The sequence below is a fragment of the Endocarpon pusillum genome (genome assembly GCF_000464535.1).
Source record: "Endocarpon pusillum Z07020 unplaced genomic scaffold scaffold7164, whole genome shotgun sequence".
NCBI lineage: Eukaryota > Fungi > Ascomycota > Eurotiomycetes > Verrucariales > Verrucariaceae > Endocarpon > Endocarpon pusillum.
In genome coordinates, this window is record NW_006916636.1 from 87849 (window position 1) to 103667 (window position 15819).

A 15819-nucleotide genomic window follows, 5' to 3' on the forward strand; every position below is an offset into this window, starting at 1 on the left:
TTAGATGAAAATGTGGACAACATTAATTTATCGCAGTTAGTATCTCTTGGTACAGATACTGAGTCCCATGAACCCAAGTACCGTTATTTCAAGAGTTGCTTTGTCAAGAAATCATGCCCACCTTCTCAAGCGTCATTAAATCTCCGAGCCCGCTGATGCGTAGATCAAAAAAGTCCTCCGCGATATCAACGGTTGCTAGGGTTGACGGAAGTGGGGTGGCAAGCTATGGACGGAATACATGGTATGAAGTTGACCTTGACGCCAAATGCGCCATGGTTGATCCCATTCAACAAATAAAACTCCATTCTTCAATAGTTCGTCTTCAAAGGTCGAGTGTTTGAGACTTAACCTTCACAACGTCAATCCTGGTATGCCAACCTAGACTTTTTGGTCCATTTGTCTTTTGCGTCCTGCACTCCAGCAATCGAGATAACTCCCTCCATTAGCTCCGGCATGACAGGAGCCAGCGTTCCCCATTCCTCTTTTCCATAATCCAAGTTCTGCCGCAGGGTGCTGTAAGCAATTGTATCTGCGATAAACCTTCGAAGCGCACACCCAGGCAGAGTATTGTCAAAAACCCAAAGGACTTGTTCGGCTGTAAATTGGCACTGGCTGAAGTTGTGGCTGAATATCTTGTCGAAGGCATGAGCCCGAAAGTGGGAAGCTCCCAGCTTGTCACCAAGGACATAAGCTCGGAGGAGCAGTCTCATTGAGCTAGCCTGGAAGGTTTTCGAATAGAGATATTGAACAAAGAGTTGGAAGACCCGATTTTCATCTTCAGCAAGAGTGATCTTCCGCTCAATGCCTTCTCTGAATCTGCTGTTGATGGCGGCCTTGAAGAACGCGGAGCCTGCAGTGAGAATTTTCTCATGCAGATACCATACTGCTGCCTCTTCACCCACCACGATTTCAACCATGGATGTGGATCCTTGGAGCCTAGTAGCGTTAAAAGAATTCCAATGGAGAACCATCGTGCATACATTACCAAAGGATTTCTGAAGGCCAACGAAGCCGAGTCATCTGTTGGAATCATCATACCACTGTAGAGCAAGTCAGCTACCACTCCTCTCATGCACTAAATACCTTACCTCTCAATATACCCTTCAAGCTTCCATTCCTCATAGCTTTTCTCCGTGCACCTTGGAAAGTCGCGATTGTTCCGCGTAGGATCAGGGTTACGAAACAACACGATGTCTCCATGTGTGCGGGTTTCAAAGGGTCTCCATTCCCGGGCAGGCTCTCCGTATCTTCTGTCTTCTCGTGCACTACTGTTTACATCTTATGTTAGTCTCCTGATGTGCTCGAACAAACATGTGTCCCTCAGTCTTCCATTTGGACCATCTTCAACAAACGATTGCCGTTCTCGGGGAACCTTCCATAGCCGTCAAGCTTCCAGCTGCCACCACGACCTTTGATAGAAACCCAGATGATGCCATCAGAAAAGATAAACTGTCTGGCGCCAGAGAAGAACCTGGACAGTGCGGCACCAATGCTCTTTGCAACCCTTAGTATGAAGCTCTGATCAGGGTTTCTTAAGCTGGGCGCAGCCTGAAATTGTTTCCCCATTGGTATGACCACCTTTCGTTGAAGAGTAACGTCTGAGGCAAGCACGGTCATTCTCTGTGGTTTGATGAAAGGAAGAGGAATATTGCGTCGGACGTTCAAAACCAGCCGTGCTTTATCATTTCCTGGCAGGATCTGAATTGAAGAAATCCGCCTAGCTGATCGACCAATGGCCCAGCCAGCAAATCCGATCAAGAGGACTGCTGAAACGCGGAAAACAGCCGGAACAAACCATGGCAATTCCTTGTTTGCGTCATATACATCCTCGTGAAGTAAGAGCAAGGCGCCACCAAGGCAGATTATACCTCCCATCCAACCTGCGTACATATAGCCAGCATGAGATTCAGCCTGGAATAGTGTTGCCTTGCCATCCCGGGCTAGGTTATTGGCTAAGAGACTGAGGCGGCTATCTCGAACCTCTGAGGCACTTGGAGCAACGCTGGGTGAAACCGCGCCAGACATTGGCTTTGGGACTGACAACACTTTTCTGGGAGAACCGGTAGCTGTAGCTCTGGAGGGAAAAGTGGTGAAGAGCTTTTGACACCCTCGAACGCGCATACGGAAGGCTGATCGATAGAAGCAGATGGGGCCGGGGAGAATGGACATTAGATGTGGTTTGGTGGCCTGTAAAGGCATTCTGACACGTACCTGTCGTTCATAGAGGTCGTCAGTGAGTTACCGAACAGCGACATGTTGTGGTGTTGCGAGGTCACAGGAATCTTAGGTAAAACTTACAGAGTGGACGGGGCGCTTTTCTGCAGGGTTATCTCTTCAGTCTTCACGTTATGGATATGGATGCCTAGCAGATAATTTGAAGCTACAGTCACTGCGAGGCCTGCTTTTACAGCGAACACTACAAGCTAGTACTCAATAAGCTAGCGCCACTTCTATCGGACATGATACGGTACGAGCGTTAACTAACTTAGGTTATCCTCAACAGGCCTCCAAACGCAGCATTATCAACCAACCAGTATCAAGGGCCTTGAGATGGCCTGCATCAAAACGATCGAAACGATGTGCTTCAAAAATGCCATTGAGATACAAAATTCTATACTTAATGGTGGTGGTCAGGGAATTAGAAGTTCTGAATCCTTTCTCAGAAGTACATAATTTAATTAAAGTTTCGGGGTATCTCCGGGTAGAGATGTTGCGTTTAGAGCCCGTTGCATTTGAGGATAACATACGGATTACGTTGGGCAGTAGCTTGCTTCGGAGTATGTCGGGGTCAAGCACCTGCGATCCTCTACACCTCGGACATGTCAGCATCTACTTCCGTTCAGCGCCCATGTTCTCAACCAGGTTAAAGAGTTCTAGATGATTTCTTGAAGCTTTTGTTCGGGTCTAAGGGTCTCAATCCGACGTTTGACAGCGCCCGGCAACTTTCTGACCTGGAGGCTCTACTGGTCAACGATGGCCGCGCGAATACCATCCCGGCTTCCAGGCCGCCATCTCTGCCAATTTGCATCAAGAAGAAGCTTTGCGACAACCCGGTATATGCTCGATGCGCAAAATTTTACAATGCCGGCCATGTCTCCGACCATGACGGAAGGGAACATCTCCAGCTGGAAAGTGAAGGAGGGGGACTCATTCTCCACCGGAGACGTTCTGCTCGAGATTGAAACAGACAAAGCAACAATGGATGTTGAAGCCCAAGATGATGGTATCATGGCAAAGATCGTTCAAGCCGATGGCACGAAAGGCGTGCAGGTTGGGTCAAGGATTGCAGTTCTTGCTGAGCCCGGCGACGACATAAGCTCTTTAGAAATGCCGTCAGATGACTCAAAACCTGCTCCCAAGCACGAGGCGAAGAAGCAGGAGTCGAAGGCCGAGTCTCCACAATCTGCACAGTCTGCAGAGCCTACGCCATCTAAAAACTCCGAGCCGCCCAAATCCGCTTCATCCTCCTCCAAGCCTTCGTCTGGAGCAGGTCAAAATACTAAGTATCCTCTATACCCAGCCGTCACTGCCCTTATCCATGCAAATCAGATCCCTGAATCCGAGATTCCTAGAATACCGGCCAGTGGACCCAATGGGCGCCTCCTCAAAGGCGATGTCCTCTCCTACCTCGGACGCATTCAAGCTGACTACTCCTCCACTCAATCCAAACGCATCCAACACCTCGCCCACATGGACCTCAGCAACATCAAACTCGCACCTCCAGCCGCGAAGAAATCCGAATCCAAACCGGAACCAGCGGCCGCGCCATCTCTGCCCGAAATCCCAGCAGAAACATCAATCTCCCTTCCAATCTCATTGACCGAAGTCCTAAAAGTCCAAAGACGAATTCAAGAAACGCTCGGCGTCTCCATGCCCCTATCAACCTTCCTCGCTCGTGCAGTCGACGTGGCAAACGACGACCTCCCGAAACCAAAGGGCGCTAAACCATCCTCAACGGACCTCTTCAACGCCGTTCTAGGATTAAACGCTGTCCCGAAGACGTCAAGGGGAGGCTACATCCCACAGATCACCGCGCTGCCTAGCCCGAGCGCGCCTTTCACAAGTGGGCCAGCCTCAAAAAGATCGAAGAGGAAAGGCGAGAAATCGTCGGATATAATCGATATCCTGACAGGGAAGACATCGGGCCAGTCTAGCCGGAAACCCGGGTCCAAGGCGGATATGGGTATCACAGCCAGCGCAGCAAGCGGCGCGATGAATGTCTTTAGTGTCACGGTGCCAACAGGGGAGGAGAAGCGGGCGAGGACGTTCTTGGAGAGGGTGAAAACCGTGCTGCAGGTCGAGCCGGGACGGTTGGTGCTGTGACCTAGCTGACTCGTAGTAATCGAGGCTCCATCGACGGCACACCGTTCCTCTGGAGTTTTGAAACCGAGCAACGTGAAGACGAAAGAAATCATATACGCTCCCACTTTTCCCGAGAGAGCCGGAAGTGCTCCCCAGCCTATCAGGGCTGGTTCGTAGACCGTAGTAGTGATTTATGCATCGTACTGGCCTCCAGTTTGACCGCGCCACGGCGGCGGCAATGTGTGCCCGACCTACCTGCTTACCAACCACTGACTACGCTGGTAGCCCGCGCCATGCCAGCTCGGGTTGTAGAATAAGGTACTGCTACTTCCAGATTTGACGGGACTGGCATGCCCGCAAACAATATGGAGTACACATAGAATCAGTCACTAAGCTTCCGCCGCATCTACGTGTAGTGAAACAGGATGAAGCAGGACAGAACCATACCAAAGCGTACGTCAATGGTGTATCTGATTGACTACCCCGTTAGACCGACCGACCGACCGACCGACCGACCGATCTCATGAAGGACTTACTACCCAGCAAGTCTGCGTCACATTCCTCGCGAACTACTCCGTACTCGGGAGCATATCCGGTCGGAACTCAACTTTTCCTCGGGGAAGATCAAATGTGCCGGACCCGGATCGACTCCCTGGTTGACTCCTGTGAGCGCCTTGCAAAAAACAGGTACATCTTGATATGCATGCCAGAAAAGAGGAAAAGGAAGCAGAAAATTGCTGAAGAGAGGTTCAGGATCGGGTGGGATGTGATGTGATAAGAGCCATCTTCGACGTTCATATAGTATCAAAATCAAAGATCCTCCACCGCCGATGTGCTGCCTTCGGCGCTCTGCATCGGTAACAGGAGCCGATGGAGGAGGAGTGTGAAAGTTCACAAACAGAAAATGGTGCCAAGTAGTAGCTCCTGGCTCATTCGACAGCCGCACCGTTGCACCTCGCCTTCGTCTTCATCACTCATCAGACATGATCCTTCTGCACCATCATCTAATGCTGCCCCAATCGCCCAACCTCCCACTCAACCCCATCCCACCCTCACCATCACTCCCAGGTCCAGCACCAGTAGTCTTATTCTTCTTGCCAAAGACCTTCCAGAACCTCAATGTCTCATCCCCGGCACCCGTCACCACCGTCGTCCCATCAGGACTGGCGCTCAGGTAAAGGACTCGATATGTATGGCCCGTTAGACTCACCACCTGCTCCATCTTCGGGTATTTCCACACGACAATCTGATTCTGGCTGTAGCCATGCGTGCTGACGATCTCATCCGAGTTTTTGCTCCATGCCAGATTACAAACTTGGGAACCGGTATCAATTTCCTTGACCATGGCCCCGGTGGACGTATTCCAGAATTTGATGGAGCGGTCGGCGGTTCCGCCTCCAGAGGCGAGTAGATGATGTTGATGTGGGGACCAGGCAATAGCTTTGACGGCTGCCACGTGGCTGGTGAAGCGGTGGAGGGGGTTTTGCGACAACCTATCCCAAACCAAAAGTTTGTTGTCGTTTCCGCCGGAGGCGAGCTGACCATCGTCGCCGTTCCAGCGAAGACCGCAGACTTCCTGTCTATGACCGGCGAGGCGGCGGCAGTGTTGGTCTGGGGAGCGGACGTCGCGGTGATAGATGAGCCGGTCACGGGAGCCGGAGGAGAGGATGTGTTCGTTCCAGGCTAAGGCGCCAACACGGGCGGTGTGGCCGGTCATGGTGCGGAGGCGGCGGGATTTTTCGGCGTCATAGATCTGCACAAAGCCTTTATGGGTGCCAACGGCAAGGTGGGAGCCCCGCTGGATCCAGGAAACGGAGGTGACTTGGTCATTGTCAGGCAGTTCGCAGAGCTTGTCCACACGGCCAGTAGTGGAATTCCACATATACACACATGAGCCTAGACCGACACCGAGAATGTTGCTGCTGCCCCAATCTACGAGGTTGAGGTAGAAGTCGTCTGCCAGCTCAGGTGCATCCAGTACTTTATATGGGACTTTCGAGATGGGACGGGGCTGCTTTCGTGGTTGTTGAAGAATTGCTTGCGAGACGAAGTTGATTGGTGAGACTGAGTAGAGGTCGGAATTTGCATTAAGGTTGATCGGGCCGGTGTGTCTGGAATGGGGGGTTCGTGATGGGGTAGGATGACCTGAGCCGATTCTTTTGTGAGGTGACATGTACGAGAAGAGGTTTTTGTGGTGCGGGGTTGTCGGTGTTATCGAGGCAGGCAGCGGGAGAGTAGATGATGAAGGAACACCGGGCGGTGTTGTGTTTCTTGAGGGGTCGTGTATCGACGTCGAAAAGTCATAGTGTGCTTGGGGTACCGAGTCGCCCATCAACTCATTTCTGAGAACTCGGGAGTACGTCCTATTAGCCTCTTCTGTTCGCTGAAAGTGTAGCTCTCCATGCGGTGCTCGCTTTTTCGATCTAGAAGGTGAGGTTGGTGATCCATCATCATGCATCAAGCTATAGCTCGCCTGCAGATCCTGCCCATCTCGATTTGGTATGAAGCGATCTCCATAGATGCGTTGGCGCTTTCTGCTCGGACTTCTTCCAGGAGTTCGGTCTGTCCGTCTTCCAGCACTGTCATGGTCTTTCAATCTTCTGGTTAATTGATCTGCGTTAAGTGTTTCTGATCCCGCACGCGGTACTTTTGGTCTGCCCTCTGCGTTGCCTAGGATCGAGCTTCTTCCGGCGGTTGTTGGAGGAGTTTTCGAGCGTGGAGGAGTATCAAATGTCGGGGTTTGAGGCTTGTCTGAGTTCATGTTCATCGCACTTGATCTTTCGAATTGCGCATCTCCCTCCATGGCGCCCGAAGTGATCAGGCCTGGAGGCGGATAAGAATTGTTGATCAAGCAGACATGGAAGGTGAACGAGTTCTAAGTCTTGCCGAGGGAGGCCAATCAAGGGCTGCGATGGTGAGGTCAATGGAATCGCTTCCCAAGTGGTGGCTATTGAAGGTATTGTGAAGCTTTGCTGACTATTGTTGCGAACAGGGTCTTTGCTGTGATCGTAGACGCCGTTTACCGCTATAGACGACTTCAAGGGGGGTTGCTGGGAGTATGGCAAAGTGGTGTTGTTGTTTGAGTGGTGGATGGATGAAGTTGACGTGTGCGGTGAATGGTGAACGGTGAATGTCTGCGGAGTTTGGGTGAAGAGTTAGGCGGGTTTGACTTAGGTAAGCCCTGCCCCCAGCCAATTCAATTCCGTGAAAGGGTAACTAACCCATTTAGGTCACATAATAAGTTCAGCTTCACACAGTTGAACAACAAGCAGACACCTTGCTTCACAAGCAATCATCAATGAATACTCTTTGAGTACCCAGTGATTCTTGTTGGTCTCTATGAGTCTCTACAAATTTATCAGTTTTCCTGATATGAAAACACAAACTATGCAGATGTGTGTGGTAAGGACAGCAAATAAGTGATACCCAGCATATCAAGCTGGACCCTTATCGCGCTGCAAGCCCTCACAAAACATCGCGGTTTTTGTTGACTTTGCTGAGGGCAGTTCAGACCTCTTACTAAGCTACTTTCGGAGCAATTGTTTTGGGTTCTGGAGTCCAGGCCAGTGTTTGAGGCTCCAGACGCGAGGAGTGGATTGATAGGATGTGGATCGGTCTTACGGCCATTACAAGGTACATTAGCCACTCGGTTGCCGCCCAAACCTTAAACCGGAAGGAAGCTTGCAGCTTGGAGCTTGGGCCACTTTCTCTTTCAGTGCAACACGAGCATTCCAGACAATCTCTTGACCTTGCAGTGCTCATATGCATGCTTTAGTTCTTCTAGCTCCTCACATCTCCATATCCGTAGCGCCATGAGGCAGAGACGCACTGAAGAACGGAGTGCCAAGCCACGGAGATCAGCAGCCCTCTCATTCGATTGGCTTCCTAACAGCACAGAGATACTAGTACCTGAGCAATGGCTGCTGACTCCATATCTCGGTCCCGTTGCAGGGCGTACTACCTAACATCTTCCGCTGCGTGGGTGGTGCATTAACACATTCAAAAGATGGCTAGATATGTATACCTGTTGTTTCATTACGCCCCAAGGAGATATCTTTTTCCTCTAACCTGCACTACACCAACTCTGCCCTCTCCCGAGTTTAGACAGATTATGACACGAAGCAGTCATAGAAATAGTGCTATTGTAGGCTGATCTACCGTCAGCCACTTCCGTGGCAGCAGTTCACAGTAACAGCAGAGCAGAGTCAATAACTACTCATATTGAGCTTTTGCACGAAGGGCTTCTCTTTTCTTTCGCGCCTGCTTTGATGGATGGGAGAGGGGCTTGGTCTTGCTTGGACCAGAGCCAGGCTCAATCAAGTCCGTACCAAAAGAATGGCAAATAAATAAGAGACTGTGATTGTGACTCTTATTCGGAGGCCAAAGCCAGTAAAGGCCAAAAAAGACCAAAGCGCGTTCGAACTCTCGCACCAAAGTTGCAAAAAGTTTACAGATGATGTCCAAGCCTGTCTCCTTTCCAAGATCCATAATTCAGCCTCGGGACTCTCAGAACAATTTAAACTGATTACCTACTACAGTTGAATGCTAGAGATCGGAAGGACTAACAGGACACATCTGCTATGAAAACTCCCAAGGTAGTGAGACCCAGGTGGTTTTCAATCTAGCCTAGATGGAACAACGGTATTATTCCAAACCGACCAAATGCCCGAAGGTGAATATTACTGTCAGTCACTTAAATATATTGTGTTTTTAGATATTCTTATCGTACTCTGACCTGATCCAGAATCTTGGCGATATCCCTTACACTTTGTCATCAGATTCATTACCCAGATTATCAGAACATCACAATTGAAAGGATATCTGACTCGTTGATGCGGCCATGCGCCCCGAATATCCTGAACTCCACGACTAGATACACACACCATCAAACATAGCCCTAAGCCCCACGGTTAAAGGTACGCTTCGTCATCGCCGTAATGCACCTCTTACAATCCCAATCTCCACACCCCATCTTACAGATACAATTGGAAATTTTACACTGCCGTCCGATTGGCAGCCAATGCCCTTGGCTGCGCAAACTACACGACTCGCGTTCCCTACAAACAGGGCACACGCAGCCCAACCGCATACAGGGTCGGTCGAAACCGGTCTTGAGACTCCCCGAGTTGTCGTAGAGGTCTGGCTGACAGTCTATGCAGCGGCATCCGTTTACGTGGCGGACACGCTCCCGGAGTTGTTGGCCGGCTTTCGAGGATTCGGTGTTCCAGCCCGGTGGAGCAGGTATGGGCGGGCTGAGCCGACGGCCCGGCTGACATGGAGGGGTGGCTTGCCGACTTTCTTGCTGCTGTTGCTGCTGGCGTGACCGAGAAGGCCCGGTGGAAGATGGTGTGGTGGAGTTGTCCCTGCTTACGCGACCGCCCATTGTTGATGGTTGGTTTCGATTGCAGCTAAGGGTTCCAAAAAGGGAAGAATCGGATCTTCAGTAAGTTGTCCTTTTATTGGCGGATTTATATGTGCTGTTTACCAAGGAAAGATAAAGTTGTATAGAAACGAAGATTGGGTGTTCGGGGTTGGATCTGACATAAATTTAAACGTCATTCACATATTCCCTTGTCGTCCATCTTTCGTGCAGCATATGGATGGGTCAAATGTGAGACAGCAGCCCCGAACAAGCATTTGTGGATTCCGGTACAGCCGTCATTAGTGAGACCTCTAGGTCCTTGCCCGTTACGACATTCAGTTCTTCCGTGACTCGAGCAGGCATCCGCAAGGTTTGTCTCAACACCGAGGGTAGATGGTGCTTTGTACTCCGTAACGTCCTTGGTTTCAATATTTACTTCTTCTCGGGCCTCAGAAACGACAGCGCCGTTTTCAGATCACAAGAGAAACTGTGGAACGATAGAACGTTATGGATCATGCATGTGCTGGTGGATGGGGAGTGGTGAGACGTAACTCAGGCGTCCAATTCAAAACGGAGGCAATTTCCGAGACGGGCGATGCCGGGATAGGGGTTTGCCAAGCTCCCCGTCCCGCTCTCCGCTTTCCGCTTGCCCCGTTTCAATTTCCAAAACACGTCTCACATCAAACTTCATCAGCTCCGTTATCCTCAACCTACCGGACCTACCTAGCAATGTCGAAACATTCCAACTCCGAGTCATTGGTATAAGAATTCATCTGCCAGCAATTCGCTGCCCTCTGATACCAGCACGGACCTCTCCAACACACGTCTCTTTGTAAATATTTCAGACTCCCAAGGCTAACCTTTCAGCATACTGACGTACAGCTACTTAACACAGAAGCCCCTCCCTACACTCCGCTGTTAGTACTCCCACAGCTTCAGCATCAGAACGGAATCCATCCATCGATTTGCCTTGTTGTCTCAGGAGTACTCAGTCCAAGAACTGTGAAAGGCGCCCTTCTTATTCTTCCCTGCCGTTTTATACCAGCCCAGCGGGTTGCAGTAGGTACTGCATATCAGCCACTGTTGGTCATTTCCTTCCATTCCCCGTCGGTGACACAAATCCTCGTATCCTGAGATACCTGTGTAGTTGGAGATAAGAAATTTTTTACAGTTCCAGTCACGACTTCTATCCTGAGCAGCCCTGAGCAGAGGCTGAGCAGGTGACGGTGGAGGTGGCAAGACGCGGTTCTGATCCAGCTGGGGCCGAAGCTTGGCGCCAAAATTTACGGGAGTTCTCAGATCCCCTTCCTCTACCCCCCTTCTTCATTCCCCTATTTCTCTACCAATACTCACTCAGATTTAGGGAATAATGAGTTCTAAACAGGGAAATAGACGGCGCATCTGCCGAAAGCCTACTTCTATAGATCCTCCTTCTCCTGCGGCCTCACGAACGCCAAAAACGATGCTCGATACGCCGCGCCGTGCGCGCCTTCTTGCTGATGCACGCCACACAGCTGGCAAAATACCTCGTACAGAGCTATTTAAGATACGTAATGTACCTAAATCAACTGGCCATCGAATCATTAAAGAAGCAACTGCGCGCCGCAGTAAGAGGATACACAATCGAGGCCGAAAACAAGTACTTGCTCCACATGAGTGCGAAGCAATTGAGGCCGTTGAAGATGCTAATTATAGGGTGGCACAGAAAATTGGCCTAGCTAATGGCTCTGAACGTGCTATTCAAAGAAATATGAAGGATTTTGGCGTAGGGACCTATATGGCCGCGCAGAAAAAGATGCTCTCTCAAGGGCATATTGAGGCTCGAATTATATGGGGATTTGAGCGCCGATATTGGCAATTGGATCAATTCAAGCAATATAGATGGTGTGATGAGTGCCATTTTGCTACTGCCCTGCAACGACAGGCTCGAATTCATCGTCGACCAGGGCTTGAAGCACGAAATGCCTTATCAAAGACTCAGTTTAAGCTCAAGCGTCAAAATCAGTCAGTCCATGTGTACGCAGTTATTGGATGGAATTTCAAGGGTCAGCTCCACTTCTACACAGGCTCCGGAGTAGGAGGGCGTCTTATTCAGGACGATTATATGGCTATTTTGAAAGAAATCGTTGCTCCTGATTGACGATCAGCGCTATTAGGCCCTTTTCTTTCGCAATAGCAGAAATCGACTTGCCTGGATGGTTAGGTTCTCGCCCTGGGTGAGGAATCGACGCAGCTTCATCCGCGAGATGCGATTAATGCCCTGCATCGGAAACTGCGCCATCAACTCACCGGTGAGCGCGTTGACGTAGGGGACGGGCGGGATGCCGGCCAAAGTATCAAGGTGAGGATCACAGCGAGGCTCCTTTATCCGCGCCCGAAGATGTGGAGGCAGAACCTTTTCCAGGTACTCAGCGCCCCAGTGTAGCAAGATGCCTAGTCCTTCTCGTCAGAAGATGCTCATTTTGGGCTCTTAGACTCGGCTATAACTGCTCACTTTTTTTATCAGCGTTTTAGCTAAGTCTACGGGGTGCTGTCTGAAATCTGATCATTTTCTCGAGGTTCTCTTATTCAGGATTGATTATACGAAAAGTAAATTGGGACGACTTTTTACATAAAAAAATCGTAGCCTACAACTAAATGACTTCATTCTTCATATCTCCTTATTAATCGAGCCACACCGCCAAGCTCATGTAAGTGGCTGAAATGTGCTGTAGGCTTAAAGCGGCGCACGATGTTCGGCGTTCTAATTGGTTTGAAAAGTTCTAAAGCGAGATGATTTGCCTAGTTCAAGTTTCATCTCTGCTCGCGTTGTGATATTCAATGTTGTCGAGCGCTTAACCTTACACAACTTCCATCCTTACCGAGTATCTTCAACAGGATTATTTAGTATAGCGTTGATTAGAATCAATCAAGAGCCAACAATGCCCACTCGTGATCGACTTCGACATTGGCTACAGGGAAAGAGGGATCCAAGCCCGCTACCGCCGGCTACGGCCACGTCCTCAGTGCTATCAACCACCTCTGCAGCATCCCCTACTGGGACGTCGACAAAGAGCAATTGCACCGTAGGAGCCACTACTGCCTCAGCAAGTGCAGTTACGCTTGTTGCTGCCAGCCGGAATCAAGCGCTGCAACAAGCCATTGAGGAGCACATCTCCACCATCCCTGACAGGGAAAAGGATGCTTTCCGTTCCGCAGCACAGAAAATGACGGATGACAGTATCTTGGAGCAGGTGCACTCCGACGACCAAGATCATCGAAGTCGGTCATCCTTTCGGCGACTCAGTGAATCAATATCACGGACATTGAACCTTCTCAGTCGCTTTACTGACGCCATTGTAATCGGTGTCCAGGCCAATCCAGACATCTCTTCCATTATCGTGGGAGCAGCTCGTGGCTTGATCTCTGTGGCAATCGGGTTTGTTAGTTTCTTCGATAAGTTGTCTGAGATGATCAGCCGCATGAATGACTATCTGGAACCTCTGACGGCATACGCAAAGTCCGCTGGTGATTCAAAACTCGTCCAAAACTGTTTAGTGAAAGTGTACATCGATTTCTTGACGTTATTCCGTTCTGCTCGCCATATTTTCGTGGATGACCATGGTAATACTCGGAAGTGGCTATCATGGCGAGAATTTTGGCGGGTCCAATGGGTGCCGTTTGAGGAAGAGTTCGGCAAGATCGAAGCCGAGATGCGGCATCATAAGGATGTCCTAGGTGATGCTGCCCGAGCATTAACGCTTGAGAAGTCTTTTGAAGCCTCCCAGAATGAACAGGCACGTCGTCAACGAGAGTTAGGTCAGTCCTTCTGGTGAACAAATGAGACATTCCAACACTGACACAACGTAGTAAAGGAGCGCGAGGACTTTTTGCGATGGCTGTCGAATTATCCTTTCGAGGACGTTCAGAAGACGACATATGAAAAGAAACATCCGGGGACAGGCGACTGGCTGCTGCGTCAATCTGAATTCGAACAATGGTTCACCAAACAAGACTCGGCTATTCTATGGTGTTACGGTAAACGTCAGTCTGTCCTGCTATTAGGCTCTAACGTATATACTAAACACGAGTAGCTGGTGCGGGCAAATCAGTTCTGGCGTACGTTGGAAGGTGACTCCATATATATTTTTGATTTGATCTACTGACACTACGTAGTTCGAATGTGATAGAACATGTCTCTTCCAAGCGTGCACTGGATGACCACGTCGGCATCGCCTTTGCCTATTACAGTTACCAAGTCAAAGAAATGCAGGAAAACGCATTTATCATCTCCGCACTGATCAAACAAATATGCCGGCAGAACTATCGTGTTCCTGAAGGGTTTCTCAATGTCAAAAGAGACGCCCTTGCACCCTCCCAACTGGGTAATGTTGATTCGTTTCTTAAAGCGGTGGAGCACTACCAGCTGAACGAGGTATTTCTTGTGATCGATGCCCTCGATGAGTGTCCAAAAGTCCAGAGACCAGCGATCCTGAAGTGTTTACGTGACATTGTCAGTTGCGGTACAGGTCATGTAAAGGTCTTTGTGACGAGTCGGCCAGAAATGGACATCGAGGAAGCCTTTAAACAGATGACGATAGAATGTATTAGGATCAAAGCACGTAGCGTGCAGAGCGATATTAATCTTTATGCGACCGAAGAGACTCGTCGATTGAGACAGGGATCCGATGGACGAAAGCTGAATCTCAACGACCCGGCTCTTGAAGATCAGATTATTAAGACACTGACCACCAAAGCAGAGGGCATGTACGCGTCCCTGACAACCAAGTGACTTGGTGAGAAGGCAATTACTGACACGCTATCAGGTTCTTGTGGGTGCATTTACAGCTGATCCACCTCTGTGAGGAGAGCGAGTCTGGCAATGACCGCGACGTCGAACGAGCCCTTGCCACGCTTCCAGACGGTCTCGACAAGACGTACGAACGGAGCTTAAATCAGATATTGCAGCATGATGAGCGCAGGCGTCGACTGGCTTTCCAGACCCTTCGGTGGGTTATGTACGCTGAGCGACCTTTGACCGTTAAAGAACTTCAGTATGCCCTGGCGGATGAGGAATCCAGCTCAGGAGGATGTGAGCCTCGAACGAACGATATGAGGTTTCTACTATCAGTATGCGCAAATCTGCTTGAGGTAATTACGACACATCCCACATATCCCACAGAAGGCACAGTTAGGCCTATTCATTACTCAGTACAAGAGTTCATCACCACGACTTCGGATCCTCGCATGCAAGGCCAGCTGCTCATCGCTCAGCACGAATCTGGTGAGATCCACACGGCGCTGGCCACGACATGCATGACTTATCTTATGTCAAATCTGACGGGTTTGGCACCATGCGGAGAATATTATAAACTTGAGCAACGCTTTGAGGAATGTCCCTTTCTATGGTATGCCGCTCGGTCATTTGACTATCATCTGGCGCAAAGCACCCACGGAGCGGCATTGATCGCTTTGGCGAAGAGTCTGTTGCAACAACCGAGCAAGTTCTTAGCCTCAGTCCTGCAGGCTAGAGCTGTGCGTCCCCACCTTTATTCACCACAAAGGCCAGTTACTTACAGTCACTTTGATTCATTTACGAAGACAGTTGATAATACCATGGTGATCTTCTCTTCTAGGCTCTACGACATGGTGGAATTCCACTCTTATTGGAAGGGTAGACAGCTTAATCCATTACTGCTTCATGCTGCGTGCTCTGCTGGACTGACCCAGGCGGTGGAGCACCTCCTAGAGGTCGGAATAATGCCTAATTCGGCTGATGATAACAGGATTAATGCAATCTACTTTGCAGCAATATCCGGACAAATTGAGATTATGCGGCTCCTGCTTGATGCGGGCGCTGAGATAGATGCCCAAGGTGGATATTATGGTAATGCACTGCAGGCAGCATTAGTTGAAGGTCATGAGCAGATGGTACGGTTACTGATTGAGAAGGGAGCGAATGTGGATGCTCAAGGTGGAAGGTATAGCAATGATCCTATGGTAATGCACTGCAAGCGGCATCACATCTAGGTCATGAGCAGATAGTACGATTATTGATTGAGAAGGGAGCGAATGTGGATGCTCAAGGTGGATGGTATAGCAATGCACTGCAAGCGGCATCACATATGGGTCATGAGCAGATAGTACGACTATTGATTGAGAAGGGAGCGAATGTG

General features: G+C 49.8%; 4 protein-coding genes across 4 annotated transcripts in view; 2 read left to right on the top strand and 2 right to left on the bottom strand.

Annotated features, from left to right (window-relative positions):
- Window positions 1-359: 359 nt before the first annotated feature.
- Window positions 360-2199, bottom strand: EPUS_04656 (uncharacterized protein; the record flags this gene model as incomplete). Its single annotated transcript, XM_007807593.1, has 4 exons — window positions 360-936; window positions 981-1040; window positions 1089-1268; window positions 1349-2199. 4 exons carry the CDS (start codon window positions 2197-2199, stop codon window positions 360-362), a joined length of 1668 nt encoding a protein of 555 aa, XP_007805784.1.
- A 774-nt stretch (window positions 2200-2973) lies between these two features.
- On the top strand, window positions 2974-4323 carry EPUS_04657 (uncharacterized protein; the record flags this gene model as incomplete). Its single annotated transcript, XM_007807594.1, has 1 exon — window positions 2974-4323. One exon carries the CDS (start codon window positions 2974-2976, stop codon window positions 4321-4323), a length of 1350 nt encoding a protein of 449 aa, XP_007805785.1.
- Window positions 4324-5302: 979 nt separating this feature from the next.
- EPUS_04658 (uncharacterized protein) lies at window positions 5303-9685 on the bottom strand (the record flags this gene model as incomplete). Its single annotated transcript, XM_007807595.1, has 2 exons — window positions 5303-7125; window positions 9394-9685. The coding sequence occupies 2 exons, from the start codon at window positions 9683-9685 to the stop codon at window positions 5303-5305; spliced, it is 2115 nt and encodes a 704-aa protein (XP_007805786.1).
- Window positions 9686-12585: 2900 nt separating this feature from the next.
- Window positions 12586-15819, top strand: part of EPUS_04659 (uncharacterized protein) — a gene marked incomplete at both ends in the record, with an annotated part of 3612 nt that continues 378 nt past the window's right edge. Inside the window, 6 exons of the mRNA XM_007807596.1 lie at window positions 12586-13462; window positions 13514-13687; window positions 13738-13762; window positions 13820-14410; window positions 14470-15178; window positions 15245-15643. Coding sequence (XP_007805787.1) covers window positions 12586-13462; window positions 13514-13687; window positions 13738-13762; window positions 13820-14410; window positions 14470-15178; window positions 15245-15643 — 2775 coding nt within the window. The remainder of the gene's footprint in view (window positions 13463-13513; window positions 13688-13737; window positions 13763-13819; window positions 14411-14469; window positions 15179-15244; window positions 15644-15819) is intronic.